At 40.0% G+C, this 21,196-nt stretch overlaps 1 protein-coding gene and 1 long non-coding RNA gene across 4 annotated transcripts; one reads left to right on the top strand and one right to left on the bottom strand.

Annotated features, from left to right (window-relative positions):
• Positions 1–105: 105 nt before the first annotated feature.
• LOC136007835 (uncharacterized) lies at positions 106–17,259 on the bottom strand. 3 transcript variants are annotated; one of them, XR_010609871.1, is made up of 3 exons: positions 16,923–17,259; positions 10,999–11,158; positions 106–334 (listed from the first exon to the last, which is right to left on the bottom strand). It is a non-coding gene; the product is annotated as an uncharacterized LOC136007835 (long non-coding RNA). The 3 variants fall into 3 exon arrangements; XR_010609873.1 differs by lacking the exon at positions 106–334 and adding an exon at positions 2,387–3,003; XR_010609872.1 differs by lacking the exon at positions 106–334 and adding an exon at positions 10,009–10,668.
• A 258-nt stretch (positions 17,260–17,517) lies between these two features.
• NDUFA4 (NDUFA4 mitochondrial complex associated) lies at positions 17,518–20,979 on the top strand. The gene is made up of 4 exons (XM_065666210.1): positions 17,518–17,669; positions 18,315–18,403; positions 18,729–18,789; positions 20,761–20,979. The coding sequence occupies exons 1-4, from the start codon at positions 17,628–17,630 to the stop codon at positions 20,815–20,817; spliced, it is 249 nt and encodes an 82-aa protein (XP_065522282.1). The 5' UTR covers positions 17,518–17,627; the 3' UTR covers positions 20,818–20,979.
• Positions 20,980–21,196: the final 217 nt, after the last annotated feature.

The following is a 21,196-nucleotide window of genomic DNA, read 5'->3' as shown; positions in this document are numbered from 1 at the left end:
CAGAGTGAGATGAAAGCGAGGAGGGGGCAGTGCCAGTCCTCCGCCCGGCCGGCCCCGGGGAGGGAGCTAAGCGTTCCGGCGGAGCAGCGGCCTTCCTCGGGGAGGGGTGCGCGGGTGATGCCGGCAAGAGCCTACCACGGAGGGTCAGTGTGGACCCGTTCATTCTGGGGGTGGTGCGGTGCGTGTGCAGGATCGCTTTTATCCCAAAACAGCCTGGCACTTGCTCCGTTGTCCTGCGGGGAAACGGAGCATTTCAGAACTGCTTCTAGTTAATGTCTATCCCGAGAGCCGGCTTCTTTGAGACTTCGTTGTACTGTCAACTTCATTCTTCACTCTGCAAAAGTAGCAAACCAGGAAGTTTTGTTTGATTATATCACACGAGCACAGGAGCTAAACTCAAACCTTAACGGTGAGGGATGAAGGATGAAGGAGCGCAATGCAGGGTCGTTGCTTTTGCAAGAGTCCCTAAACCATCTCGGTCGACAGAGCTACCCCAGCCCCTGTGCTTGCACGGTATTGATAGTCCAAAGCTTAAAATGAGCCAGCTGCCCAAAACCTTCATGAGGTGTTTAAAAATATTGAGGGAATAATCGGGGGGGGGGGGGGGGGGGTTGGCTTTTTCCTCAAAAGTGTTTGTTTGTCTTTTTGAATTGGAAGAATGGGGGCATCTTAAAGAACTGATGCTCTAACATACTGGTATGACTTCAACAGTTCAAGGATCAGGAGTACTGCTAAACATGAAAGCTAGCAACAATTATAGAGCAGTTTTGGAAGGTGTGTGATGGTTAAATGCAAGTGGGGTCAAACTAGTTCTATGATGGAACATGGAGGGAATGTAAAGTTTGGCAAGTACACAATTTGTGACAAGAGCCTGCGCTGTTTAGCAGAGCTCTACATGTGTGTCCTGGGTTCAGCATTGTCACCCATAATAGGTCTTGCCAGAGCCAAAACTTGTCTTGGTATTGCAAAGACAGGTAGTGTGTTACGGGGGTATTAGTCTTTTTAAATAGGGCATAGAGATGGCTGTTTTGTGTGTGATGTAATTACACATCTGAAACACAGTGTTTTTCTGTGATTCAGATTTTGAGTATTTTCGAAGGGCAGAAAATTCCAAAGAAAAATTTGAATTCTATGTTCATTCTGTGCTTGAATTTCCTAGGTTTTTGTTGTGGGTTTTTGTTGGGGTTTTTTGGTTGGTTTTGGGTTTTTTTTGGTGGTTTTGTTTTTTTGTTTTGTTTTGGTTTTTTTTTTGTTTTTTTGTAGTACGTTATCACATGCAGAGTTGATATGTTCACCCTAGCACCTCCTGTTTCCTCCTCCAATTCTTTGGCTACATAGCTATCAAGCTATCAGCCCCTGTAATCTAGTCTTTCCTTCAAAATTCTGATCAGCCCCTTAAGGTTGTTTTTTTTCCTCTTTAACTGGCATTCCCATCCTCCTTTCTCTTCACATACAATGTCAGTCTTAATAGTACAAGTAGCAGGGTTCAGATCCCTTTGTTTAGACTGTGCAGATCCATGCTGACATGTGAGCAAGAAGTTCTGCAGAACCCCCTGCCTGCCAATGGCCAAGGACCTGATCTTGTCCCATACATGATGATTGACAGGACAACTCAAATCACTTGCAAGGGAAACAAAAAGTAAACAGAACTGCTGCCAAATTTGGCTTTATGTAGAAGAGCACTCTGAGGGGGACAGACAGCTTCAAAGAATGAACATTTTCAGTGTGTAACACACACAAGGGGAGCACCCTGTAGAGCACTGGAGGAACTTATGATTCCTTTAAACATGAAAGTCAAAGCAGGTGTATAGACTGCCTGGCTTTCAGTTCAGCCCTCTGGGGCAGCCTGCAATGCTAGGATTATTCCAGTTTCTACCTACACAGTTCTGGCAAGAATAGGTGATGAAGCAGAAGTTAATTAATAGCTGCCTGCCCCTGCTCCTCATCAGAGCCTCACATTGCCCAGCCACTCTTTCCTCTTTCTCTCTTTGTACTCTGTCCCATACTTGAGCACTCTCAGCCCATATCTCTTAACGCTTTTTTGTTCCAAATCCTTCTCTTTATTCTTCCTCTCCTTTTTTCCCTCTCCAAAGGAATAGTCACACTTTTATTTCTGAAAATAGCATGCACATGTTCTTTGTTATCTTCTATAGTCAGCTTGCATACTTTGCCCTCATTCCTCATCGGAAAAAAAACCCACATCACTAAAATGAAAAGTACTGTAAAGTACCTAAAAAATTATTCACTGTTTCCCTGAAATTCTGGGCACTACAAACATAGGACTTACTTACCAAAAAATCCTCCAAATCTAGTAATTAGAAGTAAATAAAACATACAGCATAGAAATTCAGTAGGACTACCAGTTTATCTTTTGGTCATCATTCTTTGGAAGTTTCTGCCTATTAAAATGCCTGTTAAAAGTTAAGTCCTCCTTAGTAGATGCTAACCTCCTTACTAGAATCAGACTATTTCAAATAAGGAGAAAAGAAGGGAGAATTTATGCTCCAAATGAAAGAAGTCTTCAGGGAGAATTTCTGATCCTCTTATTTCTGCAAGGACTTTTGCCAATCACAGCAGATAATCAAGGATGTTGAAATGTTCAGTTGCTTTTTTGGTTGAAGAACTGAGGTATTACTGGCACACTCCTGGGAGCTGGGCACTGTAATGACATTGCAATCCCTTAAATAGATCGTGTTGTCAGTTTCGCACCTTTAAGTACTACCCTCATACACATACCAAAAAAAACCCTAAAAGGTCACTTAAAGCAAAATTATGAAGAGCTGAACTAGTACATGTAGTATGAAAATGTCATGGCATCTCCATCACTAACATAATACCTAAAGAAATGCCTAGAAATATTTCAGTATACCAGATCACATCAAACACATCAGATCTTTCAATTATCTCAGCATTCCAGTGGTTTTCTTCAGATTGAGCCTTTAGTGCACAGCCTGTTACAAGAGTAGGTGTCTGAATCTCCATTTCAGTGCTGCTCTTCAGCTGCTGGAGAAAGAGAGAAAATAGTATCTTTTGACTGTACTTTTGCCCTACAAAAAAAAAGAATCTTTGTTGTGGTTCTGTGGAGACCATTTTAGGAGTTCCACAATAGCAAGTCAGCAGAGAATACAGTCACACTCACATAAATTACCTTAAAAATATCATTCCTAGCTTAATGAAAGTGTTGAGTTTTCAAAGAAAGAAATACAATAATACAACATTTTCTTGCCAAGGGAATAAACTCAAGTGCATGTATGTTTTTAACTCATCCATCAACTGTGAATGGAGAAAGAATAGTATGAAATCTTGTACCTTTTTTTTTTTCCTTCTGTCAGTGAGCAGACAGTTAAAGCCATGACCTGCCTGTCTGAATCCAAACAGCAAACTCTTTTTTTTTTTGTCCATCAAAACATCACCATCTGTAGTGGGGAGACTTACCTTTTCAAATATCTTTCAAAAAAAATTGTTCCAGCTTTCACTCTTTAACTGTGCTGTTACAGCAAGCTCGCTCAGTGATCTCTGTTCTTTTGTCTAATATTACATGTTAAAATATAAAATGACTGAATCAGATGTCTTCACTGTTTTAAATTACAACGGAAGGAAATTCAGTATCAGTAGCCTCTGAACAATAAGGCTTTGCAATAATAAACTGCAGACTGCTACAAAGTCTACTGCAGTCAAATGCTGCCATGGCATATTCCCATCAGATATGAAGATATTTCTAGCACTCCTTCTGCCATGCTCAGCCTCAGCCCATGGGCTTGTTTTTTTATTATATGGTACACATGTTGTAAAAAAGTCCAGGAAAAGTAAAAAACAACAGTATACATTTTCAGTAGAAGTGCTTTCTGAATTAAAGATGTGTATCTCTTAAGATTGCACAAGTTAAGAAATATGAGAATTAGGGCTACCTGTATCTTCAGTGCTGTGTGAATTGTGATGCTCTTTTTAGGATTAGGTAGAGATAGGTCCCACTCCCTCTTTTACTTGCTGATACAGGATGCAGGTGTTAAAGCCAAGGATCAGGAAAGATGGATCCAGGCATTTTGTTACAGTCAGATCCGCTTAAGGAACCTGTGCTTATAGGCAGCAAACTCCTGCCTTCACTACCCTCTTCCCCACTCTGTGGTAAGTTCCAGTCCTGCAACCCCTTAATCAGACAGCTATTTTAACTTGAAAAAAATGCCATTTTGTAGTTTTTTGTGAGCTCAAGCTTGACAGAGCTGAAAGAGATCTTGCCACCATTATCCTATAAGCTCTATATGCCTACCTCCTTTTCAGCCACTACCAAACCACCACATTACTCATGCCCATACAAAGGACATCATCCTTGACTCAGATCTTGCTGCAGATCATGCCACTGAAGTTATATCTGAAAGTTTCAATGCAAAACATACCTCACATGCCGCCTTCCTGTCTGTCCATCCAGCTAAAATTCTTGTCTAGGCTCATCTCTTTTCATTTACGTAAATATTCCTTTCTCGGGCTTTCAGAAATGCAGTTCTGGTGTTGCCATGTCTATAGTAATGATTCTTCTCAGCTTCTACCATGTTCCTTTTACATTTTTATTCTTCCAGTGAATTTGCCTCTGCTACACCAGTCATAAATTTCTTGGGTTTGACTTCAGTACACTTCACAGATTACTCTTTCATCTGCAATTTATTTATGGCAAATGATATTTGCCATATAATGTACACACAATGTATCGGCCTCCTGTTCTCTGTTAAGTTTTTTGGACAAAGTTGTTCTTTTTACCAGGCATCTTTCATACTTAAATTGTAATCCTAGTAAACACCTGCAAACTCAGCTCATTTTTCCTCACAAATCCATCACTATGCTCCCAAAAAACATTGTAAGGTCCAATGGCTACTGTCTCTCATGTTGTCTCACAGTTTGCTTGTGCTTCCCTGTTATAGCTGTCTGCTTCTGTTGTTCTTTGCTTGTATTTCCAGTCCAACTGGGGCAGACTTTTCCATTTTTGTATTGCTTTTCTGCCTGTGATTTGTTTCAGCTGTAGCAGAATTTTATCTCATGATTAAAATCCTAGACATAAAAGCTACAGAAGCAATACTGATAACTTTTATCATGTGACTTTCAGACAGTGAGCTCATCAAGTAAACAATGTTCTTTTTGTTTGTAAAGTACGTATAATTTTAGAAATAAGAATACTTCATAATAGTACAAAATTATTAAAGTGTTAGACTATAGAGGTGTTGTACTGGTTCACATTAAGGGTCTATCTAGCCTTAGTGGACAGCCAGAGAAAAGCAGGAATAGAACAAGTATATGTGATACTATCTACTGATTTTCCAACTTCTAGTGATTTTCAGTTTTGGGAGTTTCTTGATCCTCATTTAGTTTGTCCATTTAGTGGCCTGCAGTGAGTCTTTCTTCTATTAGTTTTTCTTCTTAGAAGTTGTCCATTCTCCCTTGTTACCCATGTAGAGTTATTTGTTATTGCAACATTATTTGTCATAGAATTCCACAGATCTGCTATCTTATGTATGAAAACAATCTCTTTTTTATTTGTTTTGAGCCTGGTTTCTTCTGCTGTACCTCGTAAGTCATCTCTTTCCCAGGCTGAAGAATCACAGCCAACACAGTCACTTCTGACAGTGTGACTGAGGTAGACTTCCATTTCTCCAATGACCCTTATTTTCCTTCCATAAATCTTTTTCAAACTTTATAATATACTCTTTCTGTAATGAGAGGACAACACTGAAATGCAGGCAAATAGTGCATTTGTTCAGTTGAATAATAATGTTTTCTGGTTTGTTCTTTATTCCTTTCCAAGTAATCTTTAATATTTTTTTCTTTGGGACATGGAGTAAGCATTGACTACACTGAACTGACACTTCCATAAAAATATCATAATCCCAAAGTTTTGTTCCTCAGCGGAAACAGTCAACTCAGAGTCCATCATTTTATTCATGAAGCTAGGATTGCTTTTCCTCAGAAGCATTGAGTTCTTTACATTTAGCTACACTGCATTTCACTTCCTTTGCATTAATTAGATTGAATTTCAGCTACTATTTTATTTATTGCCAGACAAATAAAAGATTAAACCATTAGTAGTTTAACTGATTCATACCCAACCTTTCAGAGATTTTGTGATAGTTGTGGTTTCCTGGAATTTTATCTGAGCAATTTATCTTTTTTTCTTAATATTTTTCTGTAGCTGCTTCCACAATAACTTTGAATTCAGATTGTCTGCTAAGCCCTCTTCCCCCAGAGAACAGCACTGTAGCATGGAGAGTATCTTCATTTCCTTTCCACAGAAAATACTCAGGGAAAGAATTCATCTCCTCAAGTACATGTTTCATACGAATCATCTGCTGGGCCAATGGACGCTGGCAGGGTTTTTTTGCTGTTTGAAATATTACTTAGTACTAATTTTTATTCTTTTATCTTGTTGATTCTTAAATTCTTTTTCCATTCTGCATAATTAATATTTTTACAATTAATCTATTTGAGTTTATGATACTTTTCGCTTTCTTGTTTTAAATGCAATTTGAAGGATTCCTTCCTGCTTATAGTAGTTTCCTTCACTTTCCTGGGGAAGTGCTTTCCAGTTCCTTTCATATTTTTCTCCTGTTTCCATAGGTGATAAGTAAGTACTAATGCTGCAGTTCCAGTATAGTGTTCTCCAGAATCTTAAAAGCCTATGAGAATTTAATTCCTTGGACTTTCAGATATCTTGTTAAGAAGCTTCCTCATTTTTCACGTCCCTTTTGAAGTAGAGCACAAGAAGTGTGGGGTTTCTGAAATTTGTTGCTTTTGTAGGAATGCTGAATTAAGTACATGGTCACTGTTAGGAAGAGCAATTCAGCAGTAAGATTTTTATTAGATCCCATTAGTTATTCAGTATGAAGTCAAGGTTTGTATTTTTTGATGGAGGCTCACTAACCATTTATTCTATGACATAGCCATTCATATCGTCTAATATTTTAATCTCTGCTTGTATCTCAGTATCATGTTCATCCAGTCTGAAGGCAGGTAACTGAAGTCCCTCAGTATAACTGCTACCTTCCTGGCTGTTCTCAGAATATTGCAGTCTGTGTTGCCATCCTCTCTGGGTGGTTATTAAGAGAGACCCAGTACTACCTCTGTCCAATTCAGGCCTGGAAATTCAATCCATTTAAATTCAGTGAGGTGGTTAATTTGTTAATTGTATTTCATTCTGATTTCTTTAATGTATACTATGTCTTTGCCCTTGCACAGGTTATTCTATCATCTCATGTATATTTTCTGTCTTGATATTATCATGTGCCACTGATTGTCTTCTTCCCAAACCAAGTTCCCAGCGTCTTCTATGTCACTTTTTAAGTAAGTGAGGACATTCCTGTTCCTCCATCTTCTTTCTTAAACTTCTAGCATTTGCTATAAGCATATGTACCTCTGGTTTGTACCCATCTTGGGAACTCATTTAAGTAACACTCAGTTGGCTTCCCATTTCCTGCCTATTTATATCCCTTGGCCCATTCTTTACTGGAGAATACAAAACTTCCAAATTTTTCTTTTCAGCAAGAATCACCATTTAGAACCATGTGTTCTTGTGCATTTGTGAGCTCTTTCACAAATGAGTTAATACCCTGAGTTACGACTTCCTATGTTTTAAGTGTCAAAATCACAGAGTGACACTCTTTGTTAGGGACCTGTAACAACAGGCCCTTCACCCTCCTAGAACAGTTTGGCTGCCAGTGCTCGAGACTATCGGCCGTGTGACCTTGGATCAGACTGGAGAAAGAGCTGTGGGAGAAAAAGCCAGAAGAAGACTTGCTGGGGGTGCTTTTTAGTTCTGGAGGTGCATTTAAGGTCAGGTCTCACCCAGAGTCCCTGTCTGAACAACACTGTGTTGCTTTGCCTGATCTTATCAGGGTTTTACCTGATCCTGGCTTGAGCGTACACTTGCCTTATGGACATATACCTGCCTGATAGTGATCAAATGGCAGGCTGACCCTGGTTACTGTCACCAGACCTGTTCTGCTCTTTGTTTTTTTGGGGGGCCTTGGCACTCTGCCCCCTATGCATTACTCTCAGCACCAGCTCCTTGTTCACCTTCCCTTATGGACTCTCTCTCGCGGCTCCCCAGCCTCAATCAGATGAATTTCAGATAAAGTACTCCCTTTATTCTGAAACTGTTCTTGATTCATGATGAATGTGAATTCTTCCTACTTACATTATCTGATCAAGGTAGTAAAAAATTTTCCCTGCCACCTCTTCCCATGGTCCCAAGGAGGGCAGGAAGCATTTTACAAAAATAATTATAGAAACCTTAGTCTAGCTTGCTTGCTTGCTTAAATGTTCTTCCCTTTGTCAGTAATACTGGTGCATCACAGCCAGTTATGCCTTCCCAGCCCTTCTTAGGAGCCTATCCGGACTCCCTGAGGAGGTTTTCCACCTGGTAGTCACTGTGCAAGCTTGCAACCCTCATGGGATCACAAACCCAACTATCGATGGTTATAATGACAGATTCTTCCACCAATACAACTTTTCCTGATGGAAAAAGAAATATGTGCAAATCAAGTAAAGAATGCCATCCCCTTGTTTTCTAATAGTGACGACTTATTCCCTCTTAACAAGATATGAAAAATGTGATCATAAGCCAGTGATTCCCACTGATTTCAGTGGGCTCTGGCTCAGGCTTTTAATGACACTGACTGATACACATTTTCCAGATGCAGTCTTTCATCCATCAAACCATTCTGTTGTTCTGAAAAAATCTAGGATGTAAAGAACATCTGCCACAATGAACATAAAAGGCACAGACCTGCTGTTACTAATGGGAAGTAGTCAAGGGGCTTGAATTAAATAAAAAAAAAAGTTAATTAATTTTACAAGAATAATTACTTTGAATGTGAGTGCCAATAACCCTTCTCACATAGAGTTTTTCCAATACAATCTTGTTTTGGTCTCACTGAGGACAAAAGATACTTCAGCTACACTGACAAAAATCTTTGTGAACTGCTCTAAAATAAATTCTAGTGAAGGGGTTTCTATAGCTTCCTTTTAAATTCTATTTAGTTATTATCTGTAAATAACAGAAGTTGAGCTGACCTGGTTTGGAATTTGTATGAAAAATATAATGAAATAATAAAACCAGGAAGCAATAAAGAAAGGAAATAACTGCTTTTAATGTTCTCTGTTAAATGTAATTGTGGCATTTAGGAATCAGTTTGCTTTGTTTTCTAATATTCTGTATTTCAGTGATTAGCACAATATGTAACAAAGACACAGAAGGTATCTTTTATCATCACAGATTTTATAGAAACTAATCTGGTTTTAATCTGGTTTTGCCAAATTATTCATTTTTTTTTTTCTTGAAAAAGTGTATTTTAGGAATTTGAATGGATTTAAGATCCAATTTACTGCAGAAGAAAAGGCATTCAGTTATGTTAGGGCTCCACTTGATCAAGACATATATACACAGTTTTCTTTGTTTTTTGAAAATTAAAACAACCTCCAAGATATGTCTTTGTTAAGGTACCCTGCTGGCGGCATATGGCAAAAATACTGGCACCTTGCCTGGAAAGTGCAGCAGGATCTGATAGATCTGAACTCATTCTGGGGCTGGGGAGTAGAGTGAAGACCAATGTTACGGCCTGTGACCATCAATTGCTTGGCAAGAAGCACGAGTTCCTGAAAACAGATGAGGGAAGGCAAACTGATTTTGCAAGTCAGGGAAAAGAGATTTTACCTTTCTAAGTAGAGCCCTGCAAGCAATTACTATTAGAGCTGGAACTTAAAAAGTCTCTGCATAATTGTGTTTTATATGTTACTGTGAAATAAATATTTCAAGGTATAAATGTTTAAGAAATAATCACGCTAATTTAAGATTTTGCAGGTCAGTCTCACTTTCAAGTATTTGAGAACTGGGATGAAATCCTGCTGCTGCAGGACTTCTGAAAAAGACCCAGATTTCCTTTCATTCTGTTGTATTGCTGAGCCATTCAGAGTGATGACCTGTTCCATGTGAAAGAGAGAAATACAAACATTCGGGTTTTGGTTTGTTTGGCAGGCTTTATTTCTACATTATGAAAAATCCAGCTTGGCAGTACTCAGTTTTGGAGGGTTTAGTTTTAGTGAGTGGAAAAAAAATCCATCATAATTGTGATGGCTCACAAACCAGAGATCCTCAAGAGATTTGAACATCTCCAGTTCCAAACACAAGCAAAGACCCCTAGCCTGAATATTCCACTCCACTCCATGAAGTTATTTGTATACTAATTATTATTCTATAGCGATTATCATTTTTATGCTTACACAAATTAAGTACACATATTACACTGTGACAATTATAGAGAAGCTTTTGTTTGTTACAGTCTCTGAAATTTAGCAGGAACAACATTCTGACATTGAAGATGTGCTTTTTTCTGCCCTCTGAAGTGTTTCAAAAACTTTGCATTTTTCTTTCAATTTTTTTGTTTTGTTTTTTAATTAATTGTAAAAGGACTGATATCCACTTCCTCATTCCCCTTCTTTTTCCATTGCCAAATGAGGAGAATATGACAAATAAGAGACTCTGTACTAAACTCTCTCCCTTCAATAATTCTACTGGAAAGGGAAAGAAGACACAAACAGAAAATAGGAGGCCACTGGAATTTTTCACATCAAATACTGAATAGAATCAATTATCAGATTCCTTTAAGTATTTGCCAAAATCAGGAAATGCTGTAAAAAATGAAACAGAAAAGTTCAGTTACACTGACATGATTATAGTTACTTTTTTTTTTTTTTCCTAATGTGAATGTTCAACCCTAATGAAGTCCTTACAGCGATGGTAGGATGCAGTTTCACATTAAATCTGCCATCTTCCATTCTCAATACCTGTATCAAATTTTGCAATCTTCAAACCATACATTGAGGCAGATTCTGATCTGACAGAAATCTACCTTACAAAGAAGCCCTGTGGCTCCAAGACCCATCGCTCAAGCCAGGTGCAGGGACATGGGGACAGGACCACAGGGGAAGAGAGGAAAGCAGACACAAGCGCCTACTCACCAGCAGCTCATTAGATCAGGCGTAACACATAGTCAGTGGTGGCTACATGGTAGATCAGTCCAGCCTGTAGTGAAAGGGTATGATCCCATTACCCCTCTCCCATTTGCTTCTCCTGGATGCTTTCTGCAATCACTTCCTTCATGCTAGCATGAGCAATGAGCTGGAATTGATACAGATAAAAACTTTCATCTCTTTTCCACAACCGTATGTCGACTGATGCTAGTACACAAGTAGCCAAAGGAAAAGGATGGGTACAACTGAGTATCATTTTCGACTTACTGTGGATTAAAATGCATGTGTAACCTTGGCCTTAGTGATTCACTACATCCTTTACTGTTCCACATAATAAAACTGTACCTGTCTGTGTTCTCTGGGGCTCTAAAGAAAAAAGATTTGGGAAATCTGGAGTGTTTTCTGTTGCCCCTCAAATGACTCTTCTCTCTCTTCCAGATTCTGAGGCCATGAAACAGTATACCAGCAAGTCAATTTAAAAGAACCATGATTTATTTTGTTTTTTAAATTAGCAATGATTCTGCTGTAGAAGTTGTATAAAATGTGTCTCCTATAAGATATACCTTCATCATGGGTATCGCTTTTCAGAGCTCCAGCATTTTAAATTATGCTTGCAGAAGATATCAGTTTTAAAATTTATTAATTTTATCCACATCTGTTCTGCATTCCATGGAGAAAAGACAAGAGCCTGAACACTTTAGGAGTACTACATGTGTTTGTTGAGACAGCTCTTTCACAGAAGTGTTAGTGTTCTGCTTATGTCTTCGTAAATAGGGATGGCAGCCTGAAGGAGGTGTTTCTTAAGGGCAAGTCCCAAAGAGGAAAAACAGATGGGCAGAGACAGCATCAATGGAGTAACATCTCCAAGTATACAAGCTTGTAAGTTAGGCAGACAGAGAGGTTAGTGAAAGACAGGAGCCAACTTTTCTGGACTCTGAAACAAGCAAGTAAACAAACAGAACATTCTGTTGTCTTTAATCTCGTTTCTTGTGTGATGCAAGATGAAAACCGCATTTCACAGAATAATAAAAAAAAGAATGTACTTTATGAAACTCCTTTTTAATTAAATTTGCTTTTACGCTCTGCCTGTTCGCACAGAAAAGTTTTGATGTCTTTGTACATATAAGACAAAATATCAAGATACACTGTAGTTTTCCCCTTCACTTGATTTTCATGTAAATCTAGACTCTGCTGTTCAAACAATACATTCCTACTCAGAAGTCATATTACAGGTAATTATTTCATGCAGTCACATAACGTGAATCTTACAGTATGCTGTACATATTCTTCAGAGACAGAGGATGGGCTTAGTCACCATCAAACATGTTACCCTTCTCCCATAAATATAGTAATACAATTCATTACATTTAAAGGAAACAGTATTTAAAGAAATTATATGGGAATACTACTTCTTGGTAAGGGGTACATCACACTTTTTAAGACAGTAATAGCTTCCAAAAACACCACAAATAAAGCTCAAGAGTAGCCAAAGCTATTAATTTCATGCACTTTTTGATAAAACTTTTGTGATTTATTAAAGAGACATCATGGAATATGTTGTATTTGTATAATCAGAACACAGTTTTGTGCTAATCTAGATAACACAAATACAGTCAAAAAATGTCAGTTTGCAAAATTTGTGGCAGATGAGTTAGAGTACAGGGCAGCACTTCAATTTGCATCCAAGCTGAAACATTGTCTATCTCCTTTCTCCCACGTAAAGCAAGTACAGTATATTTATTTAGTGACTAATACCCAGAAAGGAGGCAAGCTGGGACTGGATTGCATATTCTGTATGCTAGAAATTATGTGCCTAAAGTACTAATGATTCAAGTGAATGTGATAATTCGAGATACTGTAATTGTCAAAAGGAGATAGCTTGGAGGTCCACCGCTTCCTTCTTTACAAGAACCTGGCACTATGCCCTTTCATGCAGATTTTGTTTGCTTCTAAATTATACTTCAGGTGGCAAAACCAGGAACAGGTTCAAACCACTGCCAAGATCTCAATAGTTTATCCTCAGTTATAAATTCAACTGCCTGCAAAAACAGGCTGCTTACAAAACTGCTCAGCCCTTGCAGTGTCTGACACCACAGCCCTTGTTGGAGGAACCCAAAGGTGAATGTTTTTGCACAGTGTGAACCACATGAGAATACCAAGAAACAGGTATTATTAGATGTTCTTCACAAGCTGTTCAGGTCTTAACAGGTTTATAGCAGGATGCTGCAGATATCTTGGTTTTGCTATGAAGCGTAGTGAAAGAATGAGGTGTACCCAGTGACACCTTCTGAAACGCAGCTGAAGTCTATCCCTGGGCATCAGATTTTATCTCCAATGGTTTTGGCAAGGGCGAAGGATGGCATCCTGAAAGAGTGATCCATTCTAGCTCTACGTTAGATTGCCCCGGGAGCCACCTGCATCTTTCAGAGATTTGGTTAAACTAACCCCCTAAATTTTCCATTTCTAAAGTTTTGTGAAATGTATTGCCTCACAGCAACTGCCATTCACTGAAACACAAGCAAAACATGCTCCACGTTGGTGCTTGTGAGATTGCTCTATTACCCAGCAGTGTCAAGATCTGCAGCATAATTCAAAGACTGCTAAAGTAATCAATAATAGTTCTCTCATTTGATATTAGCAGCTGGACTGACATGTCTCTTCTTGCTGCAATGCATAAAACATACTGCGTTTCTGAACTACCTGCAAAACATTATTTTCCAATTTCTATCCAGTAAACCAATAACCTTCCTCTAAAAACTACAGCAGAGAGGCAGATTTTTTGGTTTTCCTCTGGAAGGTACATGAATAACATTCTTTCAAAATAGCAGTATCCTGTTCATAAATCGCAAGATTACAACTTTACACTCCCCATGCAGAAAACAAAAGCAAACGACTCATGTTAGTGAAAGACAGAGATTTTCTCCAGACCAGTTTTGTGGAAAATACATTGATAAGAATTATGTGGACAGGGCTTTGAGCAACCTCCTCTAGTGGAAGGTGACCCTGCCCCTGGCAGGGGGGTTGGAACTAGACAATCTTTAAGCTCCCTTTCAACCCAAACCATTCTAGGGCTCCATCACTGTCTTATATGAGAACAAGTTTTAGTTTATTGAAACTGTTAGATTTGGGAGCCATATTCTTTCTATAAATTGTGTTTCCATTAAAATACTGACATGCTCTGTTGAAGACAAAAATACATTAGGATACAGAATCTTTTTATTCTTTCCTCTGTAATCCTTTGTTGGCACAGCTTGTGCAGATGATACCACAGCAATAAGACTATACTGTGTAAATATATGCTGGTTTCATGTTTCTTTGTTAACATTATATTGCTGTCTTTAATGTCTGGAATACACAGTGAACGTGAGGCCTCATGCATCATTCCTTACCGCTGTTGCACAGTCATTTATGTATTTTTTAAATTGCATTTTTACATTTCAGAAGCTGCTTTTGAGCAGCTTGCTCTGTTCCCAGACTGTCTGCTTGACAGACACTCCTCTGGCAGCTGCATCAGTTTCTCCTAGGCAGCAGTATGTCCTGAAAATGGCTGTCAATACCTTATTATTCTTTTCTGGTAAAGCAGAACACCTTTATTCAGACAGCAAACTCAGTTAAATTTTTTATAAATAATTAGCCAATAATAAAAAAATAAAATTAACCTCTGGTTTTATACTGACTTCATATTCCTGTTCTTCCGGAGATCAGACATGCTTGTAGCTGTGACTAAAATCGATTGCTTTTAATATAAAAAAATGAAGCACACCATAACTGATGTTAAACAGAGAAGAAATCTATGGATATATGATTCACAATAACAGGTAAGCTTTAGGAAAGAAAGGCGTTAGAAACAAAAGGACCACCAAATAAGAAAATTAAGCATGCAGAATGGAAGGAAGTTTCTGAAACCAAAAGGACAAATGAAAAAGGTATGATAGCAATCAAAGAAGGACAAGTGAGAGACAGAAGGCATGAGGTGAAGCTGTACAGGAGAACAAAAAAAAAAGAGTAAAAACTAAGCGATAAAGTACTGGAATAACTCAAGGACTTGCTGAGCACTACTGCAAATCTAGCCCCTTAGACCTTAATGGACTGGTTCATCACAAAACCTTGCCAAAACATCTGAATGATTTATGGATTCACTTATTTAAAAAGCAGAAACCTACACAAAAATAACTTCACGCAAAATAAAAGAAGTGACTAGTCCAACCAAAGCATCATAAATTTAATTGTCAGGTGTGAACACAAAGACAGCAAACTTTAAGAGGAAATAAATGTGTTTATTTTTAGCTTGAGCAGCTAAGCGACAGATAAAAGAGTGGTAAAATTCTCCACCTTAGTGTTCACTCCCATTAAGGGAATGGATGGATTCTTGGCAATAGAAATTCTTAGTGTTCAAGTATGTCCAATACATTGACAGTATTACTGTAAATTAATACATACAATTTATGTAACTACGGCATAGTTCAAGGACACAAGCATACCAGTATTTCTGCCATGGATGCACAGTCAAGATGCCATTAGGTTGGATTATGGAATAAGTAAAAAATATGATTTTTTTTATTTATTTATTTGTTGTGACAGGGACAATTTGAGACAATTCTTGAAAGTAAGCATAAGCCAGTCTGTGAACTGGCAAAGGAAATAAAAGACATCAATTTGCTTAAATACATTTATTCTCCGCCACCTCATTATTCTTTACCACTAAATTTTACTTTGATATAAACCCACACAAACCATTAACATGCATGTAATGCTATTCTGCTTCTACCCTAGGAAAAGGACTGCTTGTCTTAGATCAGCAGCATGCTGACATTCCCTCTATCTAAGAATTTATTTCTTAATGACTGGATGCAAACATAACTTTTGTAAAAGAAATCATGCATCAAAGCAGCTGGTGATCCTAGCCAAAGATAGGCTTTAGGTTCCCAGTTCTGTATAAAATGTGTAGCAATGTAGAATAAACTAGGGCCACACTTAGACACACACAGTAAGTGGCCCTGTTAATTTAGAATTCAGAAATCATAGATTAGCAAGTTGGAAGGGGCCTCAAGGACCATGTGATCCAACTTTTATAGGCAAAGCATGACCTAGACTAGATGTCCCAGAACCCTGTCCAGCCAAATCTTAAGTGTCCGTTGTCTGGAATTCCACCACTTCCCAGGGGAGTTTATTCCAATGTCTGATTGTTCTCATTGTGAAAAATTTTCCTCTTGTGTCCAGTCAGAATCTCCCTGGGACTAACTTGTGCCCATTACCTCTTCTCCATGTGAACACTTGTAAAAAGAAAGTCTCCACCTTTAACTACTGGAACATGGTGACAAGGTCTCCCCTGAGCCGCCTTTTTTCAAGGCCAAACAAACCCAGTTCTCTCATCCTTTCCTCATGCAGTTTCCCAGTCCTTCCATCATCTTTGTGGCCCTTCTCTGGACCCTCTCCAGGCTGTCCAAGTCTTTTTTGTACCATGAGGACCCAAACTGAACACAGTATTCCAGTTGTGGCTTGACAAGCGCCTGAATGGGCCAATGACTTCTTTACCTCTGCTGGTGATGCCCTTGTTGATGCAACCCAACATCCTGTTGGCTTTCTTACCTAATTAATGAATGACAAATCCCAACCCACCCTTGGCCAAAGCATGAAAGACTTCCTCACAAACCCCTCTGCCAAAGACAAGTTTTTCATTGTGTAATCGTGTACACTGAATGTGAATATCAAACGTCTCTCACTGGGCTGCATATGCACCTAATTTTTGCCACGCTGACTATACCATAATAATTAACTTGGCGGTTTTATGATTAATTTCACTTTTCATGTTTTTCAATATAACAAAACTTTAACTCTTGCCTCACGATTAACCACCACCTCAGCCTTTAACCCGCGTGATGGCAGAGACAGACCTCCGCAGTGAGATTTACCTTAGAGCGGAGCAGGCGAATACGGGCGCACATCTGGGCACCCACACACCGCCGCACACCTCCAAAGCCGTCCGGTTGCCACAGAGGAGGGGGCAGGTGCCGAGCGGAAGGCTGCGACGGCTCCTGGCCCCCGGCTTTGTGGCAGAGGCTAGAAGGCGGCGTGAGGAGAAGGCGCCGGGGAGGGGAAGCAAACGGAGGTGAGGGGAGGCGACGGGAGGTGTGCGGCCCTGAAGGACCGGCCGCGGGAAGCTCCCAACGCTCAGCTGCCGTGCACGATCTGCCTGCGGGCACCGCGCGGCCACCGCCGCAGCCATTTCCGCTACCGCGCTCACAGCGGGCGGGGCGGAGCGAGGCGAGGCGGCGGGACGCTGCTCGGCGTTGGCGCCTGCTCGGTGCCCTGCAGAGGGTTCGGGGTGCCCCTGCAGGTGCCTGTTCGCCGCGGGGCGCTGCCGGCCGGGGGCCCGCTAGCACAGGAGCTGAGGAGCCCGGCGCGCTGGCGGTGTCGGAGCGGGCTGCCGCGGGGAGCGCGGTCCGGGGATGCCGCGGCGGATGGCGGACAGGCGAACGCCGGAGCTGCTACATCCGGGCTGCGGCTGTGGGCACCTGCTGCGCCGGGGGCCTCGGGTGACATTGGGCCTCGGCAGCTGAAGGGGGAGGACGGGCTCTTGAGTCTGGTAGAAAGGGAGACCCTCGCCTGCTGCCGCCATGTTTCGCGTTATCATCAACCACGCCAAGAAGCACCCCAGCGTGAGTGCCCGGCGGCCGTGTCCTGGCGGGCCGCCCTCCCCGCCCTGTGCTCTCCCCCGCCGGCGGCGGTCGGTGCCTCCGGCCCTTCGGCCGCCCTTCTCCGCGTTTGTCCATCTCCTTCCCCTCGGGATGCTCGGCCCCTCCGGCTGGCCCGGACTGCCGGCGTGGGGGCAGCTCAGGGCGCGTCCCCGAAACACCGCCCCGTCCTCCTTTTTTTGTAGTATATGTGGGTTCTCGTAATGCAGCAGCGACGGTCAAGGTGGCTCTGTCACTGATTCTGCTCGCCTCTTTCCTTACACTCCCCCACTCGCGTTTTCGTTATGATCAGGGGTAAAGTAGTAGGGACTGTTTTGGACGGTGGAATGACTAATGTTTGTGCTTCAGGAATATGCTGTTACAGGACGTTTGGTTGTCCTCAATGTAGTAGTATGTTTTTAGTGTCTCCCTCTTCATAGCTGCTAATCTCTCTCTGACCCCAGGCATGTCCTGCACACAGGAAGCTTATGTCAGGGGTTTAGAGGGCTGTGCATTACGGTGCCAAGTATGTGAGTTTGCTCTTTGGTTTGTCACTGTGCTAGCTAGAAATGCTGGGTAATAATACTATTTGTTATATTTTGGTATAAAAATTCTGTTTTTTTCTTATAGTTGATCCCTCTGTTTTTGATCATCGGATCTGGAGGCGTTGGCGCAGGCCTGTATCTTATGCGTTTGGCAATGTTCAACCCTGACGTCTCGTATGTATAAAATAATTCATAGTGCCCAGTCCATTTGCTGCATGTATTAAAGTAAACTTCACTGCTTTGGTTTTTATGTTTCTGGAGGCCCTAATGTCTTGCTCCAATATCATTGGCACTAAGTGTGAGGGTATTTCCTTGATCTGAACATTTGTTTGTTTGTCGTATGGTATTTAGAGACTGCTAACAAAGGAGTGCGTCTTTTTCTGTGTAAATGTATTTGGATGGGTGACACTCCATGGCCTAATAACCACATATGAATTTTAGTTATTTTGAAGGTAGTTTGATTTTTCATAATATATTCTCATATCTTATTTCTCGATAGCTGGGACAAGACAAATAATCCAGAACCTTGGAACAAACTGGCTCCCAGTGACCAGTACAAGGTAAACATAAAATCACTGCTTTAAGATGTTTGAGTATATTGGGAAGTAGCTGAATGAGTGAAGTATTTCCTCTGCTGTGCAATGCTTGCTTGTCTTTAGAACTCCAAACAGAGAGAGCCGAGTTGAGAATTAAAATTTTTCTAGAGTTGGTTGGTAATGGGGTGAAAGAATTCTGTATGGAAGAAATAGTATATATTACACTGTGAGAAAAAGAGGAATCATATGTGAGAGGAAGAATATATCAGCTCATGATACTCAAATAAACTACAGGGAGAAGGACAAAACCGTGTAAGTTCTGAACTAAAGCTTTCTAAGCTCTAAACTGTTGGCCTTTACTCGTGAGAAGCACAGCAGGAAAACGTCAGTGTGTAACATAAAAGTTAATTCGGTTCTGCAGTTGATTGTTTGGAAACAAAACAGTTGTTTATAAGTAACCAGATGCAATAGCAGTGTTAAGTAATCAAGTTATTTCCATGAACTAATGAGGAAGCATGCAAAGATGTGTAAAACGTTTGGTAGTTTGCAGAAATTATGTTTTTATTATGTTTTTACTAAAGTGCTATTTCATTAGGTTCCTGTTAAGAATAATTAAGGATTATCTTTAAGCTATTAAAAAAGCTATAAAAAACTACAATGTTTTCAAAGCTAGTGTCTGGTCAGTACCGTATCTTACCATTCCAACTGCTGAAATAAGCAAAAAAAACCCACGCTCCAGAGTAAAGTATGTTGTGACTCCCCTCAAGGTCCAAGAGAACATGATACTTTGTTTTCATTGCTGTTTCTGGAATGTTACTGTTTCTTAAGTGTCTAAGAGAGGCAAGTTTAACTTGGTGCGCAGCAGAAGTTCTCTTAAAGCGTGCATGCCTTGTGTGGCATTCCTTTTCTCTGTTAGCATGCAAACACAACCTTGGGGTTTACCATATTTGGGTGTGTGTGTATCATTGGGGATTTTTTTCTTCCATATCTGCACTGTGGGAAATGGAAGAGCAGATGCTCTTAAACTGAGGATGCCTGTTGAGTAAAAAGCTGTGATATAATAAGTTTTAGTGTTTGGTGCAGTTGTTTTTTCTTTTGTAAACTTCTCTCAGGTTTACAAAAAAGACTGAGGAGATGTGTCAACTTCCTCAGTCTTCCCAAAACAAAGAGTTGAAGATCTGATCATTACTGTAGGATTTTCACAGAAAGGTTCAATTTTGTTTTGTTTTCTCTGAGGAAGTAAAAAGAAATACTAAATTTGGTCATAACTAAAAATAATCAAGCTAATAGATAAATATTTCTTAGTTTTTAAAGAAAAGCTGTAGCATCACATGGCTGATGTCAAGTCAATCTGGGATGCCAAAATATGCTTTTAGTCTGGAGACTTATTGTCCTCAGTGACTGCTTGGGCTTTTTTGAATTGCTTGTAATGGGATCCAACTTTATTAATATAAACTGAGAGTGTGAAAGGATCTATTCTTACTTTCCTTCCTCCATGTCATATCTGACAGTTCTGGATGCAGATACTTAAAACCAAGCTATGATTCTATGATTCTTTTGTGGCACTGCTCTAAAATGTTCACTTGTGATCTCATTGTGTACACCATGCTTTGTGCCACTTGGCAAACAAGGTGGTGCTTCAGTATACAGAAACACATAGATTTGGGGGCAAAAAAGATGAACTCAGCACTGCTGTAAGAACTTCCTGTGAATGCACTTTTAATTCTTGGGTTTAAACAAGAGATATACAGGGTTTTCTTTAGTTGTATACACAAGCATTGCCTCATTTTAAATGCAGAGCTTCTAGTACTGTATGCAGAATGAAGACAGTATTAAAATGTTACTGCTCCTCAAAGGTTTTATTTCTTTATTATTGTTTAGTGTCCAGACTCAAACTATGATTTCAGCTTCCTGACGTGAGTTCAAATTATGTATGTTTTTTAGTAAATACTATGGAAAATGGATACTCATTTTTTTTCCCTCTCTCTTTCCTAGTTCTACTCAGTTAACGTAGACTACAGTAGACTGAAGAAGGACCGTCCTGACTTCTGAACAGCACACTCATCTCCATAAGCTGCACAGAAAGGTCTTCCAAAAGTCATCCGCACAATTGTATGCTTCATCATCCAGGAAATAATCAAACTTGCCTCACACTGCACTTAATCATGTGTTTGAAAGTTTTTGATGAGGCCTAATAAACGTCTGAAACTTGAAGTGTCTGCTCTTTAACTTTGCAAACTGAGAATATCCTCCTATTAACAGTTGGTATGATCAAACAGTAAGCGTAAGCTAATTTCTCAACAAGAAAGCAGAGTTGTCTTGATGGGCTTTATACACAATCTGTTGACTTCAGAGAAGTAATTGCATGTCCATGCAGTACACCAGTCTGCAAGAATTTGAAATCATGTATTTGTGTGTGCATATATGTGTA

The sequence above is a fragment of the Lathamus discolor genome, chromosome 2, assembly GCF_037157495.1.
Source record: "Lathamus discolor isolate bLatDis1 chromosome 2, bLatDis1.hap1, whole genome shotgun sequence".
NCBI classification, from domain to species: Eukaryota; Metazoa; Chordata; class Aves; order Psittaciformes; family Psittacidae; genus Lathamus; species Lathamus discolor.
This window is presented reverse-complemented; position numbering and strand designations above follow the sequence as displayed.

Bases quoted from the DNA above. Each gene is read 5' to 3' on its own strand.
- NDUFA4 (XM_065666210.1), top strand. From the start codon at position 17,628: ATGTTTCGCGTTATCATCAACCACGCCAAGAAGCACCCCAGC. The intron at 18,404-18,728 runs GTATGTATAAAA...ATTTCTCGATAG, and splicing joins ATGTTCAACCCTGACGTCTC to CTGGGACAAGACAAATAATC. The intron at 18,790-20,760 runs GTAAACATAAAA...TCTCTTTCCTAG, and splicing joins CTCCCAGTGACCAGTACAAG to TTCTACTCAGTTAACGTAGA.